Raw genomic sequence first — 25,703 nt, 5'->3', positions numbered from 1 at the left:
CTCCAGCCATCTGTTTCCACCATTTTCAGGTTATATAAAGACACTTTCAGTGAAATTTGACTGGAAATATGCAACTTCTGGGAAAATCCCAAAAATCAAACTGGCCACTTCATTAGGTATACCTCACAATCTAATTCGATCTATATTATATTATATTATATTATATTATATTATATTATATTATATTATATTATATTATATTATATTATATTATATTATATTATATTATATTATATTATATTATATTATATTATATTATATTATATTATATTATATTATATTATATTGTATATTCTTTTACATTATTATATTATTATTTTAATTAATAACTACACGTGAAAAGGTACCCACCCAGACCGTTTAAATAAAGTTTTGGTATTAAAAAAAAAAAAAGCGTGCAATGCGGAAGTAGTGACAAGTGACGCAAAACATCGCCGCACGGTGATCGGAATCGGACAGTGTTTTAAATGTCAGCGTGGAGTGGTAAAAAAACTCAATCAAACGCCAAGGAATATTAAAAAAAAAAAAAAAAAGAACTCTATTCTGAGCTAAACTGAGGCCGGGTAAGGATTCTTTTCATGCTTTGTCTTACTTCCTAGATGGACACAAAACGACATTTGACTAAAATGTACACGCACAAAGTTTCACTTAATCGTGGGGAGCATCTGAAATCACTACTGGGAGGGCACCACAATTAGAGTAGCTTAAAATCACACACAAGCACATCCAACCATTGTATAGTAATTGATTATAATGACCTATATGCAGTTTGCCTCCTCTTCATGGTGATTGACAGTTGCTGCCTCATCATGTGTTGTAGGTGTGCAGTAGTCATGGCTGAGGCCGGTGCTCATCTGACCTCCAGCACTGTTCGGGACCAGCCGTCCATCTTTGAGGTTCTGGCTCAGGAGTCTCTGATGGAGGCGGTGAAACCAGCGCTGAGACACGCTGTCAAGGTGAGCCACTTCCCTCCCGCTGTACACCATCTGGGAAAAAATGAAATCATTATTCTGTTGAAATGTCGTGCATAATAAATAAAACAGTTAAGATGGTACTCAAAAAAACAACAACACTTATTTTGCCTCCCTTCTTAACTTCTCAGGTTCTTGCAGAGTCCAACCCGTCCCGCTTTGGTTTCCTGTGGCGCCGCTTTGACGAGTTCTACCTCCTGCTGGATGTCCTCCTGCAGAAGCACTTCCTATCCCACTGTAGCGCTTCCTTCTCGGAAAACTTCTACGGTCTGAAAAGGGTTTCAATAGGGCAGGGTCTTCCCGTTGGCTTGGGCCTGCACACCAAAGCCCGCTGGCGCTCTCTTCTTCTCCTATGCCTCGTGCCGTACTTGCGGGCCAAGCTGGAGGCCACCTTTGCGCGCCAAAGGGAAGAAGAAGACTTCTCCATCCGGCTGGCGCAGAGCAGGAGTCAGAGGCTGTACCGGGCGGCCGTGGCGGCCTACCCGTATGTCAACTCGGCCTGGCGGGCCTGGATCTTTTGTCAGCAGCTGCTCTTTGTCTTCGGAGCGGCGCGCACTCACAATCCTCTGCTGTGGCTGGCGAGGGTCCGACTGGCTCGACTGACCGATGGAGATGTCCGAGAGATGGAGATGAACGCAAGCAAAGGGGGAAGTCCGGCTGGGGCCAGGTATGGGTGATAATAGCATTGCTTTACGTTAAACACAATGGGATTGGATCTCATTAAGCTCTGGCATGTATATACCGTGATTTGACCACTTGGGGGCAGTAGAAACATCCATTCAGTCTCAATATGTTTATCCTGGCTTCTCCCAGTTTACAGTAATATGACTAAATTATATATTTTTTTCTGCAGTGTGTTGCAGAGGGCTTGGTGGTTGACCTCACAAGCGGCGAAGGGCGTGGCCGTCTCCCTGTCCACCTCCCTCTCTCTGGGGGTCTTCTTCTTGCAGTTCCTGGAGTGGTGGTACTCATCCGACAACCAGGCCACAGTGAAGAGCCTCACGTCCCTCCCCGCGCCCCCGCCCCCCCTCCACCTACACACGGCCGACCTCAAGGAGGACAGTCTGCGTGAGGCGGCGGCCGACGTGTCGCGGTGTCCACTCTGCAGGAGGCTTCGTGTAAACGCCACGGTGCTGTCCACGTCGGGTTTTGTTTTTTGTTACCGCTGCATCTACACGTATGTGAAAGCCAACCGTCGTTGTCCTCTCACCGGCTACGCGACCGAACTGCAGCATCTCATTAAAATGTACTCGCCAGACACTTAAAATTTTACACTCTAATAGAGCAACTTCTCCTCCCTAGGCTTGAGATTTGGAAACTGTGCGATATCACTGTGTGATAGAGACTTTGTAAAAGTACGAAAAGAGTTTCTTGAGGAATAATTACCGTAATTTTTGGACTATAAGTCGCACCGGAGTATAAATCGCACCAGCCATAAAATGCCCAAAAAAGTGAAAAAAAAAAAATATATGTATATAAGTCGCTCCTGAGTATAAGTCGCCCCCCCACCCAAACTACGAAAAAACCCGCGACTTATAGTCCGAAAATTACGGTAAGTCAAATAAGTTGGATGTCCAACCAATCACTTTTGAATGACGTGTTAGTCACCAATGTGTACTGTACTTTTCCAACGAATCAAACTTTGTATCAAATGTGAATTATCATGGATCTACCTGACTTAAAATCTTTTAACTTGTGTTTTTGTCCTTTTACTCCACAGATGCAATGTAATTAATATAATTAACTTCATCCATTCCTAAAAGTGTAACACACAAGACATCCAAAAGCATCCTTAGTCTGAAAAAAAAAGGATGAGCAGATAAAAATAGGGAGCAAAGTTGGTCCGTTGCAAATACATCATCGGAAATGTGCATTCACAATCGACCAAAATGACGTACTAAATTGCAACCAGCGGTCAGTGAATTGGTTTATTGACTTTCCAGACAAGTTTAACAACAGGCCCACTTAAAAAAAACAACAAAGAAACAGATATTTAGGATCAACATCACAACTTTACAGTGAAGGATATTGAAAATAGGCTTCAATGCAATGTCCACAAAGCCCTGAATTGAACGAGTGCCATTCAGCATCCCTTTCAACCAAAAAGGAAATCAATTTGACACAAAGGGTGGCGGGGGGAGGTGGGGGCAAAAAAAAAAGTCTCATTATCAATAATAGTCACAGTAATAGATTGCTTGGATAGCTTGTATTGCACATGTGTACACTTATACGCACTTTATATACATGTGAGTAGACGCTGGAAAATGTTTTCAATTTTCAATCAACGAGAAGGACAAAAGGAATGTGCTTGTGATCAGTTCCAAGGAGATTCAAAAGTTTCCGGTCATGAGCCATGTGAGGGAAGAACAAAAAAAAAGCTCCTTGAAAAAAAAAAAAAAGAAAGCAAGGAGGTCCCATTGATACAACCTTTTCTCCTAAATGTCCAAATACGTACTCCTAACCCGCCACGTGTTAGCAAGACATACATGTACGCCACAGTACCAAACATAGATAAGAAAAGAGAGGATTAAGTCATCAACATACGTGTTTGTTAAAGTCGTGGACGCGCTTGGTCTTTGCAAATGTCAACATTTAAACATCTCGCTGTCAAGCAGAGGTTGGCTTCCAAACTGTGCTTTTACAGTAAATGGCCAGGCAACAAAAACAAATAGGAACATTTGGCCAAGGTTATTATTACTTGGGGGGACAATCTGTTCGACAAGGCACTCTCGAAAACAAACTGGTGGGAGGAAGATGCCCAGATTTCTATTCATCTCCAAATTTCTAAACAAGGATAATTCACTTTCTTGTGCCATCTTGATGATCATTTGAGCAATTAACTAGCGGTTTTAAATCGGAAAATCTTTTTTTTTTTTTATTGCCAATTTTTGCTGACCATTTATTCTTGAACACATTAAAACATAAGACCAAAATAATGACATTCATACAACCCCTCCCGCTCTCCCTCCATCCCCAAAAGAATGCAAATGTTCTCGTAAAACGTGTATGATATAGCTGATGTTGAAGAAAAAAAAAATCCTTATCCGATGAGCCCTCATTAAGATTAGCCCAGGTTACAGCAAATTTGAAGAACTGAACTCCAATATTAAGAAACAGTAACATTTTGTTATTTTCCAAAACGTTCCAAAGTGTCGCTGTGACTGATTATGATGGGATAAAGAGAAACAGACTCCATCCTATTTTTAAACGGAGTCAACATTTTGCACAAAGGGGGAAATGTACTTTTTTATGTTACAGTTGTATAAACCTTTGCATGTCGAACACTTTGACATCAAACAATTAGGTCATCTCAACACTTTAAATTTTTTTGGGGAGTGTCGAACAATTTAAGAATATATTCTTTGAATGTTATGTGAATAATCTCAAGGGATTAAGTGCTTTTCTTTGGCTTTGTAGTGCTCTTTTTTGGTATGCCCGGGTACCATGGATTGAGTATCTGGATATAAAACTGAAGTTTCCCAAGCATACATCAAGTTGAAGGGCTACTTCAACTGTACTTTTTTTTTTTTGGTGCCTGTTCCGACACAAAGGTATTTTTGATTCTCAGCAAAATGTATAAAATGCCACTTAAATCTGTTCCTTCTCCATTACAGGTTTTCACATCGTCAGCATTTTTTTTTTTCTTCCTTTTTTTTTTTTGTTGTACTCTTCAGTGATGAACTTTTTACACTTCAATGACATTTAAGATTGAAATGGTCATTTGGGAAATTTGTTTCGGAATTAGAACCACTCGATAAATGGTGTTTACCAGGAAATCAAAACTGTGCACTAGGTAACATCTGTTTTTAGGAAACATATCATTTTTAAAAAAAAGAATTAACCTATTTGTTGTTTTTGTGCTCAGGCCATGTATAACAATATAAAAATTTGCTTAGGCTCCATCTTGTGGCATATATAGGAAATTACAAACCTTTCTAAGCGGGTGTCAATTCCGCAATTTCTTAGGGTTGGTCCCTACTGTCATTCTATTTTCGAAGTTCTTTCAATGTGCCAAAGGATAAATGTAGGTAGAACACTCTCTTATTCAATACGAGGACCGTAACATTGTACAAATAATAACATAGAAGAGCTAAGCAGCCCCAAAAAGGTCTAAAACGATCACTTAGCATTTCCGATCAGAATTAGTTTGCATTGTATTTAAAGGGAGAGACGTTGCATGGTCTTGCTCATGTGCATAAACATACAACAAAAGTGACTAAACAAATATATATATATATATATAGGCATTAGTTGCAATTAGTGACTTTTTCAGCAAGTATGCCACTGCTGGATATTACTAACTTTGCATTCATCATCAAAGATCTCCATATAAGTAGTCCAGGCTTGGTCCTACCAGAGGAGCCGGAGCCTGCTGTCCACCTCAATTGACAACAATAACATCATCAAGCAAGTGTTGCACTTCATTTAAGATGAAAATATCACATCATTGTAGAATATATTCATATAATCATTCTGACAGGATCAAAACACAATGTGTGTGTGTGTGAGACGAATGAATTAAAAGGGAAAAGCATCACAAAGCTGCCGAAACTTCCCCTCGCACATCCTGTCGTCTGGCAAAAGCTTGAGATACAGATAAAGCGCAGAATGCATCCAAAAAGATCGTTGTATTTATCTGAATGTATTTTTTTTCCTTGTCACCCGTTCAATTGATTAGATGCACCGAAATAAACTATCATATTCTAACAGCCCTCCCTCCCTCAATGAATGGGCTTGTCATAAAGATTACAGGCTTCAGAGTTTCGTCAATCAATCCAATTTCACTGCTTGTGGCGCTCTTCTTTTAAGTACACAGATATATTCGCAACATTTTGACCAATCCCTATGACAGCGTCAGGGATGATAAATATATTTCCTGTATTTATTATAAAAAAAATATCTTGTGTGTGTTCCGTTTTTACATTAAAAAAAAAAATCTCGTGTGTGTGTGTGTGTTTTGTTTTTACATAGAAGTATATACAGATTTAGAAAAAGGACTGACACTGTGATGCAACTGTGGGCAACAGGACATGACACGTTATTACATCAATACGATTAAAAAAAAACCAAAAATGACTACAAATTAAAAAAAAAAGAGAGAGAGATGGGGTGGTCATACACCACAATCCCACGGTCGCTTTTCTAGAGGAAAGAATGAGGGGGGGCGAAAAAAAACAAGGTACTTTCAAGCGACACACGTTATATACGCTAGTTGAAAAGAATAAATAAAATGTCTTTAAAGCTGGCCGGACCCCAGCTCCCCTCTTTCCAAATGCGTCCCAATTCTTCCTCTCTAAAATACATACAAGTGACAAATTAAGGCAACCAGATGAGAAGAAATCGACACGAAAACAAAGTGGCCACGGGAAACGACAGCTGAACGTGTGCGTGCGTGCGTGCGCGCATTGCTGTGTTCCTTCAGTCCTGATTGGCTGCTTGGTTTACTGAGGTGCTGCGGTGGTTGCTCTTTACTCTTTCTGATGGGATGTGTTCTTATTGTCTGCGTGCCAGTGCGCACATGTGTGTGTGTGTGTGTGTGAGTGGACAAAAAGGCACCTAGTTCCTCCTCGTCCTCCGTTCGTCCTCCAACTTGCTGCTCCTTCGGCGCCCGGTCCGACTGTCACTCGTGACAAAAGAAGGTGGTGCTGTGCGCAGGTTGGAAGGAGAGGAGGGAGAGTCAACGCTGCACGAGAGGCGTGTCCGTGCTGACGTGCCCCTCCGCCAGTTGCCGTGGATACGCTTACAATTGGTCTGCTCCTCCCGTGGACAGAACTGGACTTTGTGAGCGTTTTCCTCCACCGTTCGAGGTCATCCACAACATTTGCACTCGGTGTGAATGTGTGTACCTATACACGGTCCGTAAGAAGGTAGAGTAAGGTGCCAGGAAGAGGTTATGGTGGCGTTCAAGGTTGCGTCCCTCTTACAAAACGGGCTCCTCTTCCATCGGCTCTTCTGGAGACCTGCGTAGGAAGACGCCACGAGTTGGATCAACCGACTCGGAATACTCTACAGTAAGTGCAACTCTCAAAACGAGGACACTGACTGACCTGCTGGCGTCGGTGACGTCGGCGGCCGAGCCTGACTGCTCCACATCGACGCTCAAAGATGCCATGGCGCTAACCGTGTCCGCCTCGTCCTTCTCCGATTGGATCTGCGCTCCGTCCAATATGGAGTGGCTGCTCGTCTGAGACAAAGTCTGGAGGCAAGGCCAGTGTTTACCTAAAAGAGTCAGAGGAACACATTCTGAATGAGAGGACGTTATCAGTACCGATTCTTCTCTTGATTATTCCATCAATTAATCATCTCGTATATTATTTTTGCATGAAAGTGTCGAACCAAAAGAAAATCCCTATTCACTGTTCAACTTTATTTGTTGTTTATTTGATATTGTTTAGTCATGAAAAAAAATTAACAAACCAATTTAATTCATGAATTTAATCATTGATTCGTTTTCCATTAATCAATTAATTTTGCCGCGGGATCTTGAGTGTTTGTGCCTGTGTTGACTCACTCTGGATTTCTATCACTCTTTCGAGAGAGGCACAGGCTTTAGGACATGGCTTCTCTTGAGGCCACTGAAATGCAGAGTCATTCTGTGAAGGACACCAACGCAATGTCAACCAAGCAGATCATTAGCAAGTGTGTGTGCGTGTGTGTGTGTGTGTGTGTGTGTGTGTGTGTGGGGGGGGGATTGAATCTCAAGAACAGCTACAGTAACCTGTATCCAAATAACCAGAATCAACCCGATTTCGAAGCCGTCTAAGCCTCCTACCGGATCTCCGAGGAGCGCAGAAACGCAGGCTTCTGATGCATCACAGATGGCGGTGAGGTCATGACCTCCCTCTAGCGCCATAACAACACGCCCACCAGCCAGACCCATTAGGAGCTGTGTGAGCAGACCAAAACCTGCCAAAAAGCATATTGAGAGATGCGTCAACGACACAGGAAATACTTTCGGACTCTCCGAGGTAACCGCTTTGAAACGCACATTTGGCAGAGACAATGTAACCGCCGAGAGGAGACTGATGACCCTCCACTGCGTCAAAGCCTGCAGACACCAGAATCACGTCTGGGCTGAACTGCTGAGCAATGGGCATCACCACACTCCTGCACAGAGGCATCCAAAAAGCGTTCATCAACTGGATGACATCATCTTCAGGCTTGCTGCTTAACTTGATGATGAACAATCTTCAAAATGATGACTTACAATGATTTGCCTTGTATATTATCATTCCAAAAAAAGAGACATATTTCTCAAAGCTGAGTGTGTTTACCTGAAGGCGGTGAGGTACTCAACATCACCCATAGGGGGCTCTACTCCTCCAGTCCATGCTATGTTGACATTAAAACCAACACCTTCGCCCGATCCCACCTGAGGAAAGCAAAGAACGATCGAGTTGTGAATGTCGCGTACGGTTCAAATCAGACGTGGAGTCGGGGAACTTCCATCTGCGGCGTCAATCCAGTCGAGCTTGCAACGTAAACAAAACGCAGCGGGCGTTTACCTCCTCAGGAGCTCCGCTACCGGGAAAGAAATTGCCGTCGTCGTAGCGATGGAGGGAAATGTAGAGGACGTTGGGGTCACTGTAGAAGGCCTGCTGCGTGCCGTTACCATGGTGAATGTCCTGCGGTGACAGGTTACAGTGACCGCCGAGGGATTATTATGAAACACGGGCTTTGGTCGACTTTCTATGCAGAAGAATTTGGTTGTTTCGAAATTATTTCAATGGTTAAACTCTTTCTTGTTGTAGTCGAATGGATTTTGTGCTGCTACTAGACAATCACGTGTGTAAAACAACTAACCCAGTCCACGATGAGGATCTTGCCCACTCCCAGTTTCTGCTGGAGTAGCTTGGCAGTGATGGCTACTGAATTGAAGAAACAGAAACCCCTGCTCTCACACACAAAATAAGGAGAAGATTAAAAAAAAAAAATCGCCACATAAAAAGAGCAAATGGTGATGGTGAACCGATGCTTTTACGAACATGGCAGTGGATTCTTCTGCATGATGCCCTGGTGGACGCACAACTGCAAAGCCATTCTGGTACAGAGAAAGAAAAAGACAGTAAAAGACGGGTCTGGGTGGGGGGGGGAAGCTAACCATCTTTTTTTTTTTTTTTTTTTTTTTTTTTTTTTTTTAGAAAACTGAGCGTCACCTTCAGTTCCCCTGCCGCCACTCTGAAGGCCAGCTCAATAACGGAGCCCACCGCCATGCGGACAGCAGCGGACGAGTGCATCTCATTCCACACGGTGTCGCTGTCCACCTGCAGAGGGCAGTAAAGCAGTTCTAAAAAAAACGCCAGATAACTCCAAAAGATGCTTCGAGGAATAACTCACCCCTATTCCTCCACACGGAAGAACAGCGTACATCTTCTGGCTGATTGGACCTGAAACACGTATTGGTTTGAAAAGAGGACATAAAGGCCAAGTGATGGCTTGAGATACAAGTGTTCCTTCCACCTCGAGAATTTCTCAAGATAGGTGTGTCACTCCAAAAGAAATAAAAAAACAACTTGTATCTGAAGGCACAATTCTAAAGCTGATCATTTTGTACCCAATAGCTTCTTGTGGTCCAGTTTGTGCCGATTCAGAGGACTGGTTCCGTAAAGCAGGGTGTGAAATTCGGAATGGACAGTCTGGATCTCATCCAAGGAAGCTTTCCGCCCACGAATCCTCTGCTCAGACACAAACGGCGAGAGACCGAGAAAGCTTTTTGCACACTTATTCTTGACTTATTTCGAGCTACGAGTGTGCGTGTGTGTGTGTGTGCATGTCTGCCTACCTCGCAGCGGCCCAGTAAGCCCGTCTCCTGCAGCCTGGACCAGATGCTCTGCACTCTCCCAGCATGCTCTGGGTGGATATGAGCATTTCCACATACGCACTGGTGCTTTAACATCAAGCTGTCATAAACAAGTCCTGCAGGAAGCCAAACAGGAAGAAGAAAGCAAATGTAAATGCAGGGAATGTGAATAACTCATCACAGGAACATACAGACAATTTACATGGATTGAAAATTTAGAGCCCTAATTACGATATTGAAGGCAAAAAAAAGAAATAAGTTTATACCAGTAGTTGGTGCTGCAATGCCATAGTTGGGCACATGAGTGAATCATCATGTGCGTCAGAAAGACTGAAAGGTCTCTGCTCACAATTATCTGTCACTGTCTTAATTAGGGTCGTTAAATTAACATTTTTTTCACACCGAGCGCTCCAATTTTGAGTCGTCACCCATACTGATACCAAGTGCCAATCCTATTTTTTTTAAATACTGCTTATTTTTGTTTCACACACTGACCCGTGGTAAAGAGATGTCTGACAGGGTTGAGGGTGGCTGCAGGAGAAGACTGCGCTCTTCCCAGAGGTCTGTGAGGCAACGAGGAGTGGAATACACCCATCTGTTGCAAGCCCTGATGAGAATGGGAGGAAAAAAAGTACCATTGGTTCATTTGTCTCGACACTTCAGGAACTCAATGGCACACTTAATATATTTTTTGCAGGTATGCACAGACGGTCTAATATGCATCGTTCAATGAATTAATGCGTGTGTGTGTGTGTGTCTGGCCTTCAAGGTTTGTGCAAGCAGTTCGATACAGACTATATATAGGGAATATTGCTGTGCTCCCTGCTGTGAACAGGGTGAGTCATCGTGTGTGGGTGGGTGGACGCAAAAACACACTCGAAGATACCGAGATTCGGGAACACGCACACGTACACGGCAGCGAGTCCAGTGGTTGAGTCACCGGCTGGTGATGTCAATGCAGCGTCATCGCAAGTTTTCAAAGTGGCACCGGCGCAGGGGCAGAATGGGAAGATTTGCTCTTGTTGCTCATTCCAATGTCATACGTTGATGCTATGCGAGCATGTCAAAAAAGTGACTGGCAATGCTATTTTATACACAAATTTCACAATGTCACACCTTCTAGGGTTGTTTTTATTTTTACGTCAAGCGCTGAATTAATGCTGACAAATTCACCGCTCGTCTAATTGTTGTATTGTTTGAGCTAAACAAGGAGAGCAGTGTTGCTTGGCACCTTGCGCAAAGCCTGCGATGTGATATTGTCCTTTTCTGTCGGCATTTTCACGCTCGAATGCTATTGCTAATAGGCTGCCTACCGCTGCGGACAGTCATGCGCTAGATGAGGTGTACGAGATCAGGAGACGACGGATGGTTATCATTTCATTATTGCAAATTGACATCACTCCGTTAGTTGAGGTCATATGATGCTGGCAACCTTGTGATTTACTGCCCCAATAAAAAAAAAATAATTTTACATAATCACTGGGCATCGCCAGTTATTACAAGAACATGCATCTAGTCACAGGTTTACATTTTTTTTTGTGATTGCTGCACGATTATGAAAAAGTTTGAGAGTCTTCTGTATATGCTGTTTATATGCATGTGCGCTGGACTGTAAATTACGATGAATAATATTACAACTAATTGTTCATGCTGAAGAAGCTTGACTATTTCTATAATGGTGCAAAGACAGATAGAGTAAAGGAGGAGTTGGTAGTGTGACTGGACCAAGCTTATAGTCAACAAATACCCAAAATAGCTTATCAGGTGAACAATAAGAACGGGGACTTGACGTCAAGGCTTTCCAACCTGAGAGTAGCTAGCCCTGCCTTCTTCCTCGCTATCTCCCAGATGGATGACATCATCTTCCTCATCTTCTTCATCCAGTTCGCTCTCTGTGCTTTCCCCTTTCACGTGTCCAACTCCTCGTTCGTCCTCCTTTGCGTGCACGCTAAGTCTCTCACAGGGGATGGTGGGCTCATCCGACGCCTCCGTCGGAGCTCTGATCAAAATGTACCGGGAGGTTTCAAACTTAGTATGTTGTCGCAATATCCGTTTAGATTGGAAATGAGCCATCTGATTGTCGCTCACCTGTGAACGCTTGTCCCTACGTCATCCTCCTGCATGTCGTTGGTCTCTGTGAGCTCCTCTTCTGTCTCCTCTGGGTGAGTGGGAGGAGGTCTGGGTAAATCTGAAGCCTTGGAAAGCATCTACACAAATAAAGGGGAGGATAGAAAAGAGTATAAGTGCAGCCATTGATTTGCAATTATCTGTGTGCACGTGTATATATATATATATACCTTGTAATGTTTCTCCAGAAAGTGCTGATGTTGCTGCTGAACGACAAGTTGCTGGAGGGCCTGGGGCGACTGGGGCAAAGGTGCGCTCTGGGTACGAGTTAAAGATCGATGGCGGGGCAACTTGTTGACGCATCGCATGCCGCTCGACACGCCTCTTTCCGCTGTAACCAAGGGCGACTGGCTGTACATGGGGACTGATTGGGTGGAAGATCAAGAGTTAAAAAAAAAAAATGGATAGATTTCATTTTGGTTTCATGTGTCTTATGCGTACCCGATAGCATTGCCGTTTGCTGTCTGGCCTGCTCCAGTAGTAGCACGTGCTGTAGTAATGACGAATGAGCAGAGTGCGAGCTCGGAGTCTCGACATCGTGTCCCACCCCTGAGAAATAAATAAATAATATAGAAATAAACAAGAAATAAAAAGAAACATTTTATTTGAACATCTATTCATGTTTAGCTACATTGCCCATTCTTTACTGAGTAAGGCTTTGCTCAGCGTTGATACAATTGTGTACGCTTTATACAAAAGTATAAGAACGGAATCGCTACCTGCAGGGAGAGAGGATGTGGAGAGAAACTTCCCAGTTAGAGCTCCACCTGCCCGAAGGGACTGAATGGCTTGACGCTCGGCCTCCTGCTGGCTTGACAACTTCTGGGATGCCTGTGAAAGAAACTGCAATGTTACTTTCATTCATTGCAAACCCAAACGAGATGTGCCTACCGTGATGTGTGTGTTAGCAGGGAGTCCTAAGGAGATATTGGGCAGAGAAGGTGAGGTGTAGAGACTTAGTGGACTCAGCGTCCCGTCGGCTCCTAGCGTCTGATGAAGGGATCTAAGCTGCAGACACACGGAACGGTTACAAAGTAGTCGACGGGTGACTGGTGGCCGAGCACGTGCGTTTGTGTACCTCGGTCTGTATGTTGGGTACAGAACCAGTGTTGCCATTAGCAATGGCTGAATTGGAACTATTGGGACTGCTGGGCCCTGAACCTGGAGCGCTACTACAGAGAGGAGAGACTGGGGGGGGAAAAAAAATAAACACATTATGGAATTGGCACCATATTCCGCCACAATATTCCCCAGAATAATATTTCATCGCGTCATTTAGTAACCTGAAATCTCAATGGCTCTTTTCTTGAAGGTGCTAATGACAGTTCCATCTTTCCTTCGGAGGAGTGGAGAGCTCCGCCTCTCGGCTACTTTCTGTTTCAACCGTGAACGCACCTTCAGGTTAGGCTCCGACACTAAATGACAGAAAAAGGAGGAAGCGTGGAGAGAGAAAACGTCACATCTTAGAGCTAATCTGTTTCACGTGAGCGATTAAGTAGACTTGAGAGGAAGTTTTTTTTGCAGATCTCCATTGTGTCAAATGACAAACACCCGCTGTTGCTTTAGAACGCCACTCACGTGCACCTCAGGAACAAAATGTTTTTGCCAAGAGTCACAATGGAACCCCTACGACTAGATGTACTTTTCATATTCTCTACTCAATTCTTTTGGCAATTTTCTTCCTTGTTAAATGGCTACCAGCCTTTCTTTTTTTTTTTCCTTCTGCCTGCTTGGTAGTCAAAGCGCTTTCCCAATGTCACCGAGTCATTGAGAGTCTAATTAATCGGGGTTGGCATATGGTGTTGGCACGATGATGACGCAGCATCGCAAGGAACTGGAGGTTTGTTATCTTGCTTGAGGATACGTCAACAGCCTCCCATTAAAACAAGGTGAGCGTTGACCTTGCAATCACCTGAACCAAAACACTCACTTTTGAGCTCACTACGCTACATCAACTGCTCCAGGAAAAGCATTCCATCAATTCCGCATTTCCTTTCCTGTTCATTGTCACCGTATTTGTATCGCCTACCTGTTTTGCGGAGCGGAAAGTCATCCTTGCCCTCGTAGTTACCCAGTAACGTGGGAAGTTTGTAAGATGGAGGAGTTCCTGGAGTGTTACTCTGGGGTGGTGAATTTTGTTCCAGGGAAATGTTCTGGCCTCCCCTGCAGACGCACAAAAAGTTTGGGGGAAATGTCAAAACAGGTAGCTGACAATATCAATCAAAAGTGAACATTTACGGCCGATGAATCGCGCGTGGTCATAAATGCCGTGAGCGGTCAGTCGTATAAGTCGAGGGAATTTGGTAGCCTGAGGAAAACACTGGTCTATTAATATTGCTGGCAGAAATACTTACCAGCACTTTGAGGAGAAGGAATGGTTCAGTCCGCCGATACCGGGTTCTTTCTTATTCAGAAGGAATTCCTGCAATTTCAACTTGACCTCGGTACTGGCGATGGCACCTTTTAGAAGGCGCAAACAAATGTCAGTCATGCAAAGACCTTTTTGTCTTATGCATTGTGGAAGAAAAATAAAAATAAAAGCAATGCGCTAAAGCAACTCACTCTCTTTGCCTTTCTCCTTATTCCGAAGTAGAAGCAGCTGTTGCTCCAGTCGCTGTTTCTCCTGCTCTTCGTGTCTTTGTTGTTCCAGTTTTCGCTTCTGCTCCAACTCTTGCTGTCGCTTTGCTGCCAGCAGTTCCTGTTGTTGCTTACAAACGATATAATTAGCGGAATGACAACAAATGTAAAACCATGCTGTCGTGTGACTGACAAAAAAATCTTCTTCAAAGCATATACACGAAATACCTTCAGGTGTTCCTGTAGCTGGACTTCATGTTGTCTGGTGAGCACTTCGTGTTTTTTCTGGAATTCAGCAAATAGCAGTTGTTTCTGGAGTTCTTGCTGCTGTTTAAGTAGTACTAGTTCATGCTGGAGCTGCTGCTCTCTCAAAGTGGTGTCCACTCCTGCAGTTCCCACTGGCAAAGATCCCAACCTGGGCTCGGTGCGCAGGTCGACGGGGCCTCCTCCACCACCTGAGCCTTCTTCCGAACCTGGGAACCATTTACGTTTTCAGTCGCACCAGTAAAAAAAAAAAATCCATCATGGAGAAGCGGAAAAAAAAAAAAAACACTGCTTCATTCACACATGCACTAAAAAACCCAAAATAAAATCTCTTATCCGAGTGAGGATGCAAAATATCACCCTTGATGATATCTCGTGAAGGTCAAACGAGCATGAATTCACACGCCCGAGGTATTATTCCATACAAGTGCACTTGGTTTGGTGCGTCAGACATTTGCGTTTCCATCACAAGACTTTGTGCTTGAGGGTATTTCAGGAAGCGATGACGCATTTCAGGAACTTTTATGTATCAGAGAATTGTAGTTTTGTTAAAGGGAAAGGAAAAGTACGCCGCACATTTTTAACGACTGGCAAATTGAGCGAAACAGGATCGTCGCCCTCTGAATGCGTGACCAATATTTAGGACACCAAGGTTCATAGCAATGCAAATCAGCTTTGACCGTAGACAAAGAAAACCAAAAAATATCCCTGTGATCAAATTAGGGGATGCCCATAAGCGTGGCTGTCAATCAATCATACAATTACTAAAAAGTCAAGCCCATCTGAAACGGTGGCAGTGTTGCATTAAATTCGTTCGCGGTGGCCGCCGACACTAATATTTTTACAGACAGAAAATTCCCATCCAACCAAGAAGCAAAGGAGACACTCACCACCTTCTCCAGCCACTCCTCGCTGTTCACTTGCTGTTCCTGCCGGGCTCTGCATGCCTGATGGGAGGCTGCTTTTCACCTCCACGACTGCGAGAGCAAGAGAATTACTGATTAGTCTGGACATTGTTGTCGGAGGCACAACGCGATCCGCCAACAACCCAGAGATGCATTGAGAGAATGTAAGAAGAAAAGGAACGCAGCGTCCTGACGACTGTTAAATAGCCTCGAGATTTGCACGAGTCTAATATGTGATGGGGCAATCTTCTCACTAAACAGCTATAGAAGTTTTATTGTACCGTATTTTGCCACTTGCTTCGTTTTGCCACTTGCTGTCGACTAAAAATGACATCACCCTTTTCCAACTGGAACGCTATTTGTAAGTTGCAAATATGATAACGCCGCACGTGCCGTCATTATTTATAAAAGATAAAGCTCGAGGTGTCGTCGTTATTTCCACAATTTGTTCATTCGCGGGTCTTGCGTACCTCAATTTCTTCACTGCTGTTTTAAATGACGTTTTCACAAAAATTCTACCTTGTATATCTATATATAGAGTATTTAGCTGGATATCAGTCAGACTAGACAAGTCAAGACTCAGTAACTTCAGAATAGACACCCCTAATTAGCTTATCGGCTTCTGTCAGCGACACTAATCACTGGATGTGTGTGTAGGGTGGGACTTTGGAGAAGCGAGCCAACAGTGACCCTGATATGCCACATTCTGTTGGCTACTGTCTCTTGAGCTCATCTGATCCCTGATAATGGATTAGGCTACTTCCTGAAGATGCTAAAAAGTATATTAGAGCAGCAGGGCATTTCCTATCTGCTGGCTGGACAGGAAATTAAATCGGACCGTCCTCACAAAGATTTTGGACGGTTGGAACTGACACTATCCGAGCTTGGGTGTCACGTTGCACGTATAAGTTTGGTTCATTTACTTTGCTGCCATTTTAACAATACAAAATAGGAGGTAAGCAACCTCCACAATGAGGCTAAGCTTGTTAGCTCTGTCCTGGCGAGAGAGAGGAGAACGTCATTCAAATCCTGAATCTCTCAATCAGACTTTCTGACTTACACTTGAGGAAATGGAGCTTGTGCAAATATTAAGTTATTTAAAAAAAAAAAAAAAAGAAAGATATTGGTGGCATTAGTTCTTTAAAAAGATGCCCCACACATGCAAAGACATAGAATCAAGGCAGTTTTATATTTGGTGCTGTGTGACCATTCAGTTGGCTCAGTCAACTGCGGTTGGTGCTGCTGCTGGTACGAAAAAAAAAATAAAAAATGTTGGCAAGAGCCAAAGCGTCTCAAACTGAATTCTGGTCGATAAACACGATGTGTGTCTGTGAATATGTGTGCAGCCACTCACTTCTCAATTACCTAAACAAATATTCTGGTGTTTCACGGTGACGCACGTGTCTCCCTTTCCACTACAACACACACACTGTCCCGATGTGTATGTGTATATGTGAGACTGGACTGTGAGTGTGTGTACAACAGCCCTCTTGGCAAGAGAGCAGCATTCCACAGCAGCCAGCTTCTGACGTCAAACTAAAGACATTTATAGTCCTGTAAACACACACACAAACTCACACTAACGTACAGTCTGGCAAAGAGGCGGGGTGGAATTAACTTTTCGCTCAATAATATGAGTGTCTTAACGGTTCGATGCAATTCCACACAAACAAAGATATGGATCAGAGCAAATGCAATAAAAATAAAAAATACATCCAGCTTGCCCATAAAATTAAAATTCTCTACTGGAGCAAATCGTGATTTTAACACTATTAGAATCGAGTTAATCGAGGACTTGTCGGGCTTGGGAATAAATGAAGAAAATATTCAAAGAACTTTTCTAACTCTAACGAAGAATTCTCATGACTCTAAATTAGTTTCAGTCGTCATTAGTCAGGACTATAATTGCAGTCATCGTTTGGAGGCGTCAATTGCTTTGGCAGGGAATTTCCATCTTTAAAAAGACAAAAGGACAGTTTTGTTGACAAATTAATTCTTTGTTTCTCTTCTTCCATCATTCATTCTTCCCTGCAGTGCTACTGCAGAGTGCTATTTGGGGAAAACAATCTCCATCTTTCCTTCTCTTTGCTCTTTCCCTGTCTTGTTCATAATGCACCGACCGCTCCGGCAAAATAGACACAATGACGTCAGCCCTGCAAAAACAGCAGAGGGACACAGTGAGGAAGACCGAAAAGGTAAAAATAGGATAATGGCCGTGTGTGCTTTTGGACAAATTAGAAGCCTACAGTTCCAGAGAGTAGTCGCATGTGTCTTGTTGCCATCGGGAATGATGGCTGGGCCAGATGCATGATGGGATAGTTAGGTCATCCAGAGAGATGCGATCTCAACGTTGCGTTACATAAAGAAGCCTCCATTTTTCTTTCTTTTTATGCCACTCTATTCCAATTTGTCCAGTCAGGTGTCTCAGCAAAAAAAGTTGACAATCCCTCATTTAGAGGACGACAGGCACACACACTGATGGTAGTCGATCATAAGCGGTATCCTCGATCAATTACATTTTATTGGATTTATTTCAATTTGTAAGTGGAGCTGGGAAAAAGGGCATCCGCTTGGTACGGTATTTTTTGATGAAAGTTGCGCTCGATGAAGTCTGTGACAAACGTCAACCGCAAGGTAGGACGGTTATTGCAAGCGTAACGGGAGTGATTAATAAATGATGGCTTCGATTCAATGCGTTAGTTGAATTGATGGATTGTGTACACGTATCGCCGCTTAAAAAAAGCGGCTGGAGGCGGCCCACCAACGCCTCTGCTAAATTTAACTGCACTTTAGTGGAATCCCAGCTACCTTCACGAGACGTGCTCCTCACCTACGGATGAAAATATAAGTAACCACGGAGACGAGGATGATCTTGCAATATTAGTTAGTGTGTGTTGCATAACTGCATTCAAATTTCAAGTTGTTTGACTTAATACACAGCCTCAGAAGCATTCCATTTGTATTTTTATACAGGATTCAAGATTTTTTTTTTTTTAGGAGCAGATGAATATTAAATTCTCCCAAAAAAAAAAAAAGAAAGACAATCTCCAGTAGCTAATTTGTATTTATTTATAGAATTTGTTAAAAGGAATGATTTATTTTAATCGAAGGAAATTGTATTTTGGAGGTTCTAATTGTATTTTGAAGCTACTAATGTCTATTGCTAAAAACAGCCTTTCCTTAAGAACAACACATCCGTGTCAGAAATCAATTAGAGGCAATGTACGCATGTCTTGTTCCAAATAGATTTAGCTGCTGGCACCAAATCCCAACTCTGCTCACCTCCCTGTCCGATTGCCAGTCACACCTAAGCCTGCTTCACATTTCTATCTTGTCACTCCACTGACACTGTCGCAGTCGTGGAACCGAATTTAAAAAGCATACCAAAGATACAGTTGAAACCTTTACACAATCATCTCATTTATATGCAAAAGGAAGTATTGGCAGAGCAAACAAAGGCAGGGGTGCGCCGATCCTGAACATCCAGAAACAACATGAACTTGAAAAGCAATTAATAACGAGATGTGTAGATTGATAACGATCAATAAAAGACGCCCCCCCCCCCCCCCCCCCCCCATCCCTGAGATGACTCACCGGCTGTGGGCATGGCAGCGGTGGAGCCCCTGCTGCTACTCAGGAGCTCCAGAGGCTGTTGGCTGTCTGTGCCGGCGGCAGAGGAAAAACACGACTCCGTCTCGTAAATGGTCTGCAACATGGTGCACAATCCTGACACCGTGGGATGCAACAGCATGCCAAAAGAAGAGAAGTGCTCGACTTTCCCTCAAAACGATTCAGTTCCTTTTCATGAAGACTGCCATGTATTCAAGAAGTGCGGCTTACTCATTTTGGGGAGGATATGAGTAATCATTGACAAGCTTTCTAAGTTGAAAGCTGCTTTTTTTTCAGGGGGGGGATCATTCTTTTAGCTCCAAAAATAAATTGGGGGAAATTCCATTGAAAAAAATCCAAAACAATGCTGTGTTTGATTAGGGAACTCTTTGTTGAATTTCAAGTAGCTTTGTTGTGAATTTCTCCTCAAACTGATCCTGCAGAAAAGTCTTCCCTTGGGTTCAGCTGGATGAATCGATCCAATTGAAAGGATGAATCGGAAGATGAGACCAATTGCGAGAAACCCCTTCGAATAGACTAAGCTTTGCACGGCGTGGTGTTTCTATATCATCTGGAGTCCAGATCCTTGCAGAGCAACTTCCTTAACACTGGCTGGTCTTTCAAATCAAGAAGTTTGCCTCCTCTGGTGCATCCGATCCAAGTCTTGGCCGGACAAAGTGAAGAAAATGGACAATCACCGAGAGCCACTTTGTAAAAGTTGCCACATTTCCACCGGCTGCAAAATGATGGACGCCATCAGCTCCATGTGTGCAGTGGCTTGCTCTGCATCAGGATGGACTAGCTGCGAGCTGCAGCTGCGTCTTCGCCACTTCCCACAGCTAATAACACCGCACCAAAACAGATACGAGGAGACGCTGAATTCCCCTGCATCAAAGGATCCTCACGCTGTTCTCCTCCTGTCTGATGAGAGGCGGCGGAGGAGGAGAGGAGGAAGATAAGGAAAGGCGAGGACATAAATAGCTTTGGGAGAGCACTCCCCGAGGTTCCATGCTTCCAAAATTAGAATCGAGTGCTGAGAGAACGATAGAGAGAGGGAAATGGAAGCAAAAGAGGGCGGGCGAGGAAGCCAATGACATGAAAAGAGAAAGAAAAACAAGGAGATCTTGTGGCAGCCCAAGACGAGCGGCGATAGCAGCCTTCCGGAAAAATGAGCAGCCGAGGAGCCTATACTATCGTCTTATGACTCCGGGTGAAGATTCACACCAAAAAAAAAAAGAAAAAGGGGGAAAGGCTTGCTGCATTGGCAACCTTCATACACCCACTAGAAATAAGTGCTGGTCAGACAGCTAATATTCACTGTCTGACAGTCATGTGTGTGTGTGCGCGGGCGTGTGTGGGTGGGTGTGTGTGTGTGTGCACATACGAAAGTCGCTATGTGGCGCTCTCTGAGCTGTTTGAATGAAAGCGGTTGAGGGTTGGCAGAGAGTAGATCAACGACTGGCGAGGACGTTAAGACGGATAAACGCTCGCCGACGGCTTTTGTCCTTTCATTCGAAAAAGAAAAAAAAAAAAAGGCATACGTTTGAGTCTTTCTTGCAGCTTTTATCGAATAAAGAATAAAGAAGAGACGCTAAGATGGGAGTTGCAGGGGGGGGCGATGGAGGGACTGGAGATGAAAATAGCCTGCCTGAGAGAAGGAGGAGTTGGAGATATAAATAGACAGAGAGAGAGAGAAAGAGAGAGAGAAAGCAAGAGATAAGCCTCTAGCTCTGGGGGGGGGGAGAAGGTGTGGGACGGAATAGGGATGCACACCAATGTGATGTTTCTGGCCATGCACTTCCCGCAATTCACCTGTCAATCGCTCAGCGGGACCGTGACAACCCAGGAAGAACCTTTCACTGCTGTAGGTGGCTGTGACGGAGCAAGTTGGAAAGTGTCATCTCTCTCGCCCTCAACTCGCCACTTGCACAAAAACATTCGTTTCAGACTGTTGTCGGAGGTTCATTTTTTTCTCATCCCTCGGACTGTAAATCGCTCCGGAGTATAAATTGCGCGAGTCGAAATATGCGTAATGAGGAAGAAGGAAAAAGAACTAAGTGTATAAAAGTCCATTTTCAAAACCGTAACACGGTGGAACGGTTCAAGAGCGTTTGTTTCTGCAACCCTACCAAAGCACAAAATGCAAGACCAGGACCTTCAGAATGCTGTCTGCACAAAATATACGAGTGTGTTCAAGTGGGGCATTTTGGAGTGGTGCACCTGGGAGATGCCACCAAGCATGATCACGGTGTAAGCAAAAGCTGCACTGCGCACTTTGCTGTCGGTGTGGATATTATTAATTGAAACTACTGGCTGCTATTTATAGTATTTGTTTGCTCCATTCAGCCGTTGGTTTTAAAGTGAAGCTGCTTTAAGTATACTCGAACGGAACGGAGATTCGAATCGTAAGATAAATGCTGATGCCTTAACACCTGTTTCCTTTCCAGGAAAGAAAATCTCATTAAAACATTTTCATTAATTCATCACCTTCATTCCTCCTCCTCCTCACCCTCATCATCCTCACCTCCTGTGTAAACAGCTCTGGATGTCCATGGGCAGACTCGCGTACGTTTCAGTATGACTCACAGGCAGAATGCAAAAAGCAAATCATATTTCTTTTCCGAAAAAAAAAAAAAAAATCCTGCTACAACATTATCATTTAGTCACGTTAAAAAATGTATTTGAATTTTATTCCAATTTAGAGGGTGACAAAAAAAAGATCTGACATCTCAAATGGTCTCACATACTAAACACATCTGCTGAAGGTGTGTGTGTGTGTGTGTGTGTGTGTGTGTGTGTGTGTGTGTGTACTGCAGGATGACTCATCTCTGCGTTTCTATTTGAGGCGCATCAACCACTGGACTCACACTGTGTCTTTGTGTGTATCTACGTATGTGAGCGTGTGTGCATGTGCTTTATCTGTACCCATGACAACCAAATTACAGTCAGTGTGACAACTGACATTGCTCAGTCAGGGAGGGGGGGGCACCAAGATGCATACATACTACATATATATATATGAATGTCACATACTGTATGGCGGGGACAGGCGCCAATTATGCACTTTAGGACATTTTTAAAAAACCTACCAGAGGTGTGTGATGAATTCATGAAGGCTGAATGTGGCCTTTGCTCCTTGGAGTCTTTGTGCGTGCGTCTTAAAGTGGGTCCTCGGTGTCAGCCATATGTTGCAGGACAGATGATGGATGGATGGATGGACGGACGGATAAATGGATGAAACCTCCTCCTCAGTGTTAACTTCTATGAAAAAAACCAACATCATTGAGATAGGAGTTCAAATGGAGCTTATGTTGTTTACATATGAAGAATGCAAATGAAAAGTTTCAACTTGCAAACATTTTTGTTGTTGTGGACGGACGGGTCAGCAAATCTCATGACAAATTGGCACCCCCCCAGACTAACATCTGCTTCGGGAACCAATTCCACAGTAGTCTGTTGCCACCTACTGGCCCTACATTGATAAGAGCAACTCCGACACTTGCAAGCGTTCCAAAGCCAAATAAATCAAAACCCTTAGCGCAATTAGCATTCAGAGTAATTGTCCAAATGACAACAAACTTGTGCCAGTCATTAGCTGTAATGTGATTTAGAGGATCCTCTCAAGATGTGATTTGCACCCTCATTGCTGACTGAAATGAGCCTCGATGCCAAATAGACGCATTTGTTAACTTCACTGCCTTATAATTATTATGTTTCAGAGAAGCATTCATGAGCTAAACCTATTTCATCAATTAATCATAATTGAACATCTCTCGAAGTCTGCTGACATTTCATTAAGAGGTCTGTCTGTCTATCAATCAGAGGGCAATACTTCCACCGACGGAGGTAACCAGACTAACCTGCTGGTCGACTGTACTAAAAGGTCGAACGGCAAAAAAAACAGAGAGTCAGACGGGAAATGAAGAATCTGGTGCCTGTGTACTTCACTAGACTCCAACATGCACGCAATGTTGCCAAAGAATCAACAAAAATAGAAATGTTTCACTCTCACTCCTCCGCCTCCTCCTCTTCACACCAGCATTTCCAAAAATACCTGGCCCCTCCCATGCATACGAGGAGCAGGAAGTGCTGCCTGGCAACCAAAGAGCAGGCTGCCGTGGTAACGCTTCACCTAAGCATTTCTTGCCGGGCCTCCTGTTTACCAAAAAACAGGGCGCTGTAACTTTAAAGTGGGTTACAGTGCACAGCCCGTGGAAATATTATGCAACTAATGCGCCTGATGCACCCTTTGACCTCTGAGATCTGACTTCTAGGGGGGGGGGGGGTAGTACATTATACAGCTGCAAATCCCTCATCCAAAGTCCTTCCAACCGGACAATCAGCGGAGGGATTGAAGCTCCTGTGGGAGGAGGTGACATGGAGGAATTCAACTGCAGAGAATGAGCCCAGTTTGTTAAGAAGAAGGATGCTCATGTTGACTAACATGCAAGAGCTTAGGAGTCGGGCCGTGCTCAAGACCACCACACCCGAGACCGAAACTAGAATTCGCAAAGAGCCGAGACAGCAATGAAACCATCGTTCTTTCGTTACCTTCCAATTTCGGAAAATGCGACTGACTGCGGGTGAGTCATCGCAATCCACCTTCGCACGGAGTTTGTCATTCGATGACTTTGCCGCTTGGCACGGCGGACGTCCGCCATTTTTAAACGACAGCTCGAGTCAGGCGCGATGGAAAGTGATTACGGTCCACTTCCTTCAAGGAAATGCAGCCTACCTATTAATATAGCAGTAACTTCCTCCTCATAATTCTCTCATCTGACTTGTCAACAAATAGAAATGCAAGAACTGGTGGTAAAGTGTTAAGAGACAGGTATGAATATTAACTAGTGGTGTGCTTCCTTCAGTCAAACATATGGAGTCGTAAATGGGGTGCGATTCGATTCAAGCGGAATTCAATTCGATTCAGTGGAATCGATGTGTTATTTGACATACACGTGAAGGAACTTGTCAGTATATGAATGAACTTGTCAGTATGGTGAAGGTGACATTTCCTTCAATGTGATTTCTATCTGTACAATAAAACACAACTGGATATGTATCTGATATGTTTTAAAGTGGTACCCTTTTTGATTTGATGCACGCCATTGATTTATTTGAACAGAAGTCAGTCGGGAGGAGCCCCAGCACGCACGCACGCGACCCTGGTGAGGAAATGCGCTTCCGAAAATAGATGGAAGGACGGATAAACACGTTACGAAATAAAGCGAAAAATTAATTAATAAAGACTGAAAACATCAATAGTTATTCAGAGAGGTTTTCATTTTCAAAGGGAATGTGATAGAACAACGTATCTAGTCTCACCCTTCTTTTTTCTATGTATACATATTATTACTCTAGCAGTTTTATATATATATATATATATATATATATATAAAGAAATACCAAAACAAAAACAAACAAAACAAAAATGTACTACGGGCAAATGTCAACAACCATTCACATAATTCAATTATAATTCATTGAAGAAAGTACCAAGAAGGTAAGCACAGAGAAAACATGTTAAACTCAACACTGAAAGGTCAGAGCAAAAAAAAAAAAAAACTCGAACCTTATAACGGTGCTATATAAAGATGTATTGCATTGTATTGTATTGATACAGAAATGCAACTAAAACATGATTTGTGCATTAAACAATCGTTTCTTTTTTTTTTTTGGTACATCAAGATTGCGTGAATTGTGTGCCAGTTGGGGCAATGAAGTACTTCCAATCCCATCACGAATAAATCAGAAAATAAAAGAATACTCTATGAGGTTATTGAGCAGGATGTTGTTGAGTGGTAGCTGTTAGCTTAAGGCGTGTACTGTTAGTTGCCTCCTTCGGGCTGCCAACTTGAAGTTGTGCTCAATTTCGTTCGCTTCAAATGCTCACTTTCACGCCAACTCAACAAACGGCAAGGAGGCCAACGTGTGTAGCTCTTTTGTGTGGCACAAAGTAGCATCGATGTGTTGCTTTTTTCCAATCATACACGTCTGCATGTTTCTTGCAGTCTGTTGGGTGTCCTTTAGCTAGCCATAGCAGTGTTTGCAAGTTAGCTAAGTGTTGATCATGGCTATACAAAACGCAACAATTCACGAGATTTTCAAGCAATAAAAGGAAGCTAGCGGGCCAGTCACGCATGAACACATGCACGCACGGGTTTTTTCTGTGTGCACGGTTACCGTGGATGTCGGCGGGTCCTCCTGGAACGTGTACTAGTGCGGAGGTGTCTTCCTCCCGGCTTCGGCTCCCATCACGGCTCGCAACGTCTCCAGGCAAATGGCAACCGCGATCGGAACGTGAAATTTCCACAACCTAGGCGCGACTGACCTAAGATTTTACTAGCTTCATATTTACAGTATATATCTCGCTAACGTTGCCCCGTCCCTTCCCTTCTCCTCTCCGCCGCCGCCACTACCAACAACAACATTATTGACGTCCTCCTCTGACCA

The 25,703-nt window shown here is 43.5% G+C and overlaps 2 protein-coding genes across 7 annotated transcripts; one reads left to right on the top strand and one right to left on the bottom strand.

Annotated features, from left to right (window-relative positions):
• Nucleotides 1-408: 408 nt before the first annotated feature.
• Nucleotides 409-2,668, top strand: pex12 (peroxisomal biogenesis factor 12). Its single transcript, XM_061303404.1, has 4 exons — nt 409-563; nt 821-956; nt 1,103-1,638; nt 1,825-2,668. Exons 2-4 carry the CDS (start codon nt 834-836, stop codon nt 2,234-2,236), a joined length of 1,071 nt encoding a protein of 356 aa, XP_061159388.1. The 5' UTR covers nt 409-563; nt 821-833; the 3' UTR covers nt 2,237-2,668.
• Nucleotides 2,669-2,885: 217 nt separating this feature from the next.
• Nucleotides 2,886-25,703, bottom strand: hdac5 (histone deacetylase 5). 6 transcript variants are annotated; one of them, XM_061303299.1, is made up of 31 exons: nt 25,434-25,703; nt 22,343-22,514; nt 15,630-15,716; nt 14,704-14,948; nt 14,461-14,605; nt 14,253-14,358; nt 13,928-14,061; nt 13,182-13,313; nt 12,977-13,086; nt 12,790-12,906; nt 12,618-12,729; nt 12,340-12,447; nt 12,069-12,262; nt 11,860-11,978; nt 11,578-11,770; nt 10,267-10,378; nt 9,754-9,887; nt 9,526-9,646; nt 9,309-9,358; nt 9,128-9,235; nt 8,957-9,012; nt 8,775-8,862; nt 8,477-8,596; nt 8,246-8,343; nt 7,960-8,078; nt 7,744-7,877; nt 7,483-7,564; nt 7,019-7,190; nt 6,896-6,931; nt 6,716-6,817; nt 2,886-6,616 (listed from the first exon to the last, which is right to left on the bottom strand). In XM_061303299.1, exons 2-31 carry the CDS (start codon nt 22,362-22,364, stop codon nt 6,592-6,594), a joined length of 3,381 nt encoding a protein of 1,126 aa, XP_061159283.1. In that variant the 5' UTR covers nt 22,365-22,514; nt 25,434-25,703; the 3' UTR covers nt 2,886-6,591. The 6 variants fall into 6 exon arrangements, with proteins under 6 accessions (XP_061159283.1, XP_061159284.1, XP_061159285.1 ...); XM_061303300.1 differs by having other exon boundaries at nt 22,343-22,511; XM_061303301.1 differs by lacking the exon at nt 25,434-25,703 and adding an exon at nt 23,805-23,948.

This window comes from Syngnathus typhle, linkage group LG17 (genome assembly GCF_033458585.1).
Source record: "Syngnathus typhle isolate RoL2023-S1 ecotype Sweden linkage group LG17, RoL_Styp_1.0, whole genome shotgun sequence".
NCBI lineage: Eukaryota > Metazoa > Chordata > Actinopteri > Syngnathiformes > Syngnathidae > Syngnathus > Syngnathus typhle.
Note: the sequence above shows the minus strand (reverse complement) of the source record. Positions and strands in the feature narration are given on the sequence as shown.

Coding starts and splice junctions, on each gene's coding strand:
- pex12 (XM_061303404.1), top strand. CDS start 834: ATGGCTGAGGCCGGTGCTCATCTGACCTCCAGCACTGTTCGGGACCAG. Junction 957..1,102: donor CGCTGAGACACGCTGTCAAG/GTGAGCCACTTC, acceptor TTAACTTCTCAG/GTTCTTGCAGAGTCCAACCC. Junction 1,639..1,824: donor GGAAGTCCGGCTGGGGCCAG/GTATGGGTGATA, acceptor TTTTTTCTGCAG/TGTGTTGCAGAGGGCTTGGT.
- hdac5 (XM_061303296.1), bottom strand. CDS start 19,395: ATGCTGTTGCATCCCACGGTGTCAGGATTGTGCACCATGTTGCAGACC. Junction 15,717..19,238: donor CGCTGCCATGCCCACAGCCG/GTGAGTCATCTC, acceptor TTGCTCTCGCAG/TCGTGGAGGTGAAAAGCAGC. Junction 11,771..11,859: donor GTAGGGACAAGCGTTCACAG/GTGAGCGACAAT, acceptor CATTTTGATCAG/AGCTCCGACGGAGGCGTCGG.